General features: G+C 48.1%; 1 protein-coding gene across 1 annotated transcript; it reads left to right on the forward strand.

Moving 5' to 3' along the window:
- The first annotated feature begins 4364 nt into the window (after nt 1-4364).
- LOC144508715 (adenosine receptor A2b-like) lies at nt 4365-5375 on the forward strand. The gene has a single exon (XM_078237024.1). The coding sequence runs from the start codon at nt 4365-4367 to the stop codon at nt 5373-5375; it is 1011 nt and encodes a 336-aa protein (XP_078093150.1).
- The last annotated feature ends 347 nt before the right edge of the window (nt 5376-5722 follow it).

Genomic DNA, 5722 nt, shown 5'->3' on the forward strand with positions numbered 1-5722 from the left:
CAAACAAATGTGCTTAGCTTGACTAGACCGTGGCATTTTCTGGATTGGTTGTGAAATGAATGAATTAGTGTGGAGTTTTGGTATTTGATACAATGATGTTATGTTGCAATTATTCTATGGTAGCTTTAGACAACAATAAGAAGTCTCATAACACCAGGTTAAAGTCCAACAGGTTTATTTGGTAGCAAATAGCAAATTTGGTAGCAAATATGGTATTTGCTACCAAATAAACCTGTTGGATTTTAACCTGGTGTTGTGAGACTTCTTACTGTGTTCCCCCCAGTCCAACGCCAGCATCTCCACATCAACTTTAGACAAAACAGGTGAGAAAACTCACCTCCTGGTTTCTCCATTGTAAAGTGAGTGTGTGTAGGGGGGGTTGCAATGATGCAGCTTTTATATTCCCGCGATCTGATCCTTCAATCGGTTATTGAGTGATAATAAAGCCTGTCACTGCTGCAATGTAAGTTCGGGACCCGGAGGAGGGGTTTTGAGAATTGTTGTCTGGCACTCATTTTCAACTCAAGTTTCAATCACAGCGAGGGGGCGAAGGGATGTTTCACTGTGTGCGTGTCTCTCTCTCCCTCTGCAACAGACGCTTATGTTCGAGTCTCACTGAAGACTCTTGTGATTACTGACAGCCTCCATCTAACATTGAACTGGGGGGAGAAAGAGAGATAAAGAGTGGAAGATCCAGACTTGGGCGGATGTTCTGTGGTCCAGGTGAGATGGCTGGTTTTAATTTCCAAATCTTTGGCGCTGATTTTTTTTTAAATTGTGATTTGGACCAATCTCCGCCCCACCCCCCTCCCCAACCCCTCTCCCCCTGTCTGTACCATCCTTTTCAAGTGTTTGAAACCCTGTTTTGGGGGATAAAGCCGAGGGTTGTAAGATGGGTGGGGTCACCCCAGAATTCAGACCAGTGCACACTAACTGTGCTGTCCTGTTGGGCTGGAGGATGCGCACCTCCTGCAGGTTAAACAGAGATGACTTGTTGACTTCTTAACACAAAGCAGCGCGTTGGCTCACAACTCGGCTATTAGTTGCGATGGGCAGAAGTTGTTTTAGAAATCGGTTTGGGGTTAGACTAGACTATTTGGCCGCACCAGATAACGCTCTGCCTTAACTATTTTTATTTTCAGACTCACTGGGAATTTTTATTACGCAGAATGAGAAAATTAAAACATTTTTGAACAAAGCCATTCTAAAAGGGGCGGCACGGTAGCACAGTGGTTAGCACTGCTGCTTCACAGCTCCAGAGACCTGGGTTCGATTCCCGGCTTGGGTCACTGTCTGTGTGGAGTTTGCACATTCTCTTCGTGTCTACGTGGGTTTCCTCCGGGTGCTCTGGTTTCCTCCCACAGTCCAAAGACGTGCGGGTTAGGTTGATTGGCCATGCTAAAATTGCCCTTAGTGTCCTGAGATGCATAGGTTAGAGGGATTAGTGGGTAAAATATGTAGTGGTATGGGAGTAGGGCCTGGGTGGGATTGTGGTCGGTGCAGACTCGATGGGCCGAATGGCCTCTTTCTGTGCTGTAGGGTTTCTATGATTCTATGAAATAACAAAATTTGCAACTAATCAACTTTCATAGATTTGCCATTATATTTACTGCTGAACACTGCAGATGTGTGTACGCAGAACTCTAATGTTTAAATATCCCAAATAACTACATTAAATTAAAGCCACTATTTACACTGGTTCTGCCTTAACTAATTTAAGGCATAGATTAATGCGAATGCAAAGGTGCCCCAATATTGGGAAATTGTCCTAACATTCTTAATTGAAAACAGTGGTTGGAATGTGCAACACTCTGTCACAATAAGCAGTTGAGGAGAATTGTATGGGTGTCTTTAACAGGAAACCAAGTAAACACATTAAATAAATAAATTAGGTTTGATGTGGTAGGGGTGAGTGGAAAGGGAGTGTCCAGAGGGCTAGAATACAAGAGCAGGGATGTACTTCTGAGGCTGTATAAGGCTCTGGTCAGACCCCATTTGGAGTATTGTGAGCAAGTTTGGGCCCCGTATCTAAGGCAGGATGTGCTGGCCTCGGAAAGGGTCCAGAGGAGGTTCACAAGAATGATCCCTGGAATGAAGAGCTTGTCGTATGAGGAACGGTTGAGGACTCTGGATCTGTACTCATTGGAGTTTAGAAGGATGAAGGGGGAATCTTATTGAAACTTACAGGATGCTGCGAGGCCTGGATAGAGTGGACGTGGAGAGGATGTTTCCACTAGTAGGAAAAACTAGAACCAGAGGGCACAACCTCAGGCTAAAGGGACGATCCTTTAAAACAGAGATGTGGAGGAATTTCTTCAGCCAGAGAGTGGTGAATCTGTGGAACTCTTTGCCGCAGAAGGCTGTGGAGGCCAGATCACTGAGTGTCTTTAAGACAGAGATAGATAGGTTCTTGATTAATAAAGGGATCTGGGTTATGGGGAAAAGGCAGGAGAATGGGGATGTGAAAAATATCAGCCATGATTGAATGGTAGAACAGACTCGATGGGCCAAGCGGCCTAATTCTGCTCCTATGTCTTATGGTCTTATGGAGTGGAGTTCCAAAGGAGCAGAAACAACAGCTCTTTGGATCGAATGGTCTCTTTTTGCGTTGTATTCATTGGAGTTTAGAAGGGTGAGAGCGGATCTGGTAGAAACTTATAAAATTCTAATCGGATTAGATAGGGTAGATTCAGAAAGAATGTTCCCAATGGTGGGGGAGTCCGGAACTAGGGGTTCGTAGTTTGAGGATAAGGGCAGAGGTGAGGAGAAATCTCTTCACACAGAGGGTGGTGAATGTGTGGAATTCACTACCACAGAGTGTAGTTGAGGCAAAAACATTGTGTGATTTCAAGATGGAATTAGATATAGCTCTTGGGGCTAAAGAGATCAAGGGATATGGGGGGGAAGGGGGATCAGGATATTGTATTCAATGATCAGCCATGATTAAAATGAATGGCGGAGCAGGCTCGAAGGGCCGAATGGCCTCCTCCTGGTTCTATTTTTTATGTACTGTGCATTCTATGTGGTCCACGTTATATTGACTGTAACTCTGATGATGAAGATAACTTGAGCCAGGCAGCCCAATTCCCCCTCTATTCAGACCAACAAAGAACAAAGAACAAAGAACAGTACAGCACAGGAAACAGGCCCTTCGGCCCTCCAAGCCTGTGCCGCTCCTTGGTCCAACTAGACCAATCGTTTGTATCCCTCCATTCCCAGGCTGCTCATGTGACTATCCAGGTAAGTCTTAAACGATGTCAGCGTGCCTGCCTCCACCACCCTACTTGGCAGCGCATTCCAGGCCCCCACCACCCTCTGTGTAAAAAACGTCCCTCTGATGTCTGAGTTATACTTCGCCCCTCTCAGCTTGAGCCCGTGACCCCTTGTGATCGTCACCTCCGACCTGGGAAAAAGCTTCCCACTGTTCACCCTATCTATACCCTTCATAATCTTGTACACCTCTATTAGATCTCCCCTCATTCTCCATCTTTCCAAGGAGAACAACCCCAGTCTACCCAATCTCTCCTCATAGCTAAGACCCTCCATACCAGGCAACATCCTGGTAAACCTTCTCTGCACTCTCTCCAATGCCTCCACGTCCTTCTGGTAGTGCGGCGACCAGAACTGGACGCAGTACTCCAAATGTGGCCTAACCAGCGTTCTATACAGCTGCATCATCAGACTCCAGCTTTTATACTCTATACCCCGTCCTATAAAGGCAAGCATACCATATGCCTTCTTCACCACCTTCTCCACCTGTGTCGCCACCTTCAAGGATTTGTGGACTTGCACACCTAGGTCCCTCTGTGTTTCTATACTCCTGATGACTCTGCCATTTATTGTATAACTCCTCCCGACATTATTTCTTCCAAAATGCATCACTTCGCATTTATCCAGATTAAATTCCATCTGCCACCTCTCCGCCCAATTTTCCAGCTTATCTATATCCTGCTGTATTGCCCGACAATGCTCTTCGCTATCCGCAATTCCCGCAAGTGGTTAATGATAGTTCGAGGTCCCTCAGAAAGGTTCAACAATCGGGACTTCCCACTCGCACAGACTGGACTGCTGCCCCTTTTCACACCATACTGTATTATTTCAAAGAAGGGGTTGTGGCGTTATGTAAGGGTGGGAGTCAGGAAGTAAGGGTAGGGGGTGGGAGATTTATATCAGGATGCTGCTCTCAGACATTTGATATATTATCCATCTCTCCAGCACAGGGAAGGCGAGAAACCCTGTGAGAATTCTCAGCTCGATCCCTCAGATCAACTCCAGGGAAAGGAGACCGGACTGATTGAACCCAAGTAACAAAGACGCGCCACCAGTCCAATTCTACACAGCTCGGGTTCAGTGCCAAAGACATGATGTCGGTGTCACCTAACCAGAGTGAATCGGATGGCTGCAGTGAATATTTAGTAGGAAACTCAATCACAATTTCCTTTATGATCCTGCTGGCTCTCGCTATAATTGTGGGCAATGTTGTGAGTCTGGTTGTGTTGCTGGGGTCCAAGAGTTTCCAAACTCCTCAAGGTTATCTCAAAGCATCCCTGGCCCTGGCGGATCTCAGCGTGGGAGTCCTGGTGGTCCCTTACTCTGTTTACACTCAGGTCACCTTGGCTGTTGGAGGGAGCCCAGGCGGGTCCTCCCAGTCTGGCGGCCCCATGCCCACCTTCCAGCCTTGCCTGCTGACCGGACCCCTGTTCGCCGGCTGCACTTTTGTCTCCATCATCACCATCTTCCTGCTGTCCGTCGAGAGGAGCATTGCGGTGCTGAAACCCTTACACAAGAAGCTGTTCATCACCAAGAGAAAGACCTGCTCTCTGATCGCCCTCTCCTGGGCACTCAGTTTCTTCCTGGCCGTGGTACCCATGCTGTCCAAGGATGGCATTGCCCTGCAGTACAGCCCTTGCAGTAAGATGTGCATCTACACCTTCAGCAGCCAACCCCAGACCTCGGCTTGGAAGATCATGCTCCTCTTCCCCGCCTTCGATTTCTTCCTCTTGGGCTGCACAGTGGTCATCAACGCCCTGACCTTCTCAGCCATCCGCCAGTGCTGCAGGGTGAGGAAAGGGTTAGCCACCTGTGACCAGAGGACCCAGCCACAGCCCCGCTCCCCAGACATCGCGGCAGCCAAGACCATTGGCATCGTGACCGTTGCCTTCCTCGCCTCGTTCAGCCCCATCGCCGTGCTGGTGCTGGCTAATGTGCTGGGCTACCGCTGGTGCAGCTTCTCCCCCTACACCTTCTGGATCCTGACCTCCAACAGTTGCTGGAATGTCATCATCTACAGCGTCCGTAACCAAAGGTTTCGCCTCAGGGCCCAGGAGCTGTTCACTGGCTTGGTGCTGAAACCCAGCAAGCAGACAGAGCACTGAGCCAGGGCCGTGGACCAGTGCAGGGCAAGGATGACCGGTATAGGGCAATGTGGTGACTTCAGCCAGGCTAATGAGGTTGGTTTGCTAGAGTATGAACTACCTGATGAGTCCTAATTGATGGTTAAATCAGGGAGCCTCATGCTCCCTTTTTAAAGCAGGTGTGTCAGACTCCCAGCCTGCATTCAGCAGGGAGCAACTGGAGAGCTGGCTGTGTACAGATGTATGGTGTAAATAAAGTAACTTGGTGATGGGACTTTCACCTCCGTGGAGTTATTACAGGCAGAGAGACCATACACCCAGCTCCTGAGAGGGGACACCATTCCTATTCGCATTTAGAATCAGCTGCA

Source organism: Mustelus asterias, chromosome 20 (genome assembly GCF_964213995.1).
Source record: "Mustelus asterias chromosome 20, sMusAst1.hap1.1, whole genome shotgun sequence".
NCBI lineage: Eukaryota > Metazoa > Chordata > Chondrichthyes > Carcharhiniformes > Triakidae > Mustelus > Mustelus asterias.

Excerpts from the sequence above, each read along its gene's own strand:
- LOC144508715 (XM_078237024.1), top strand. The coding sequence starts at position 4,365 with ATGTCGGTGTCACCTAACCAGAGTGAATCGGATGGCTGCAGTGAATAT.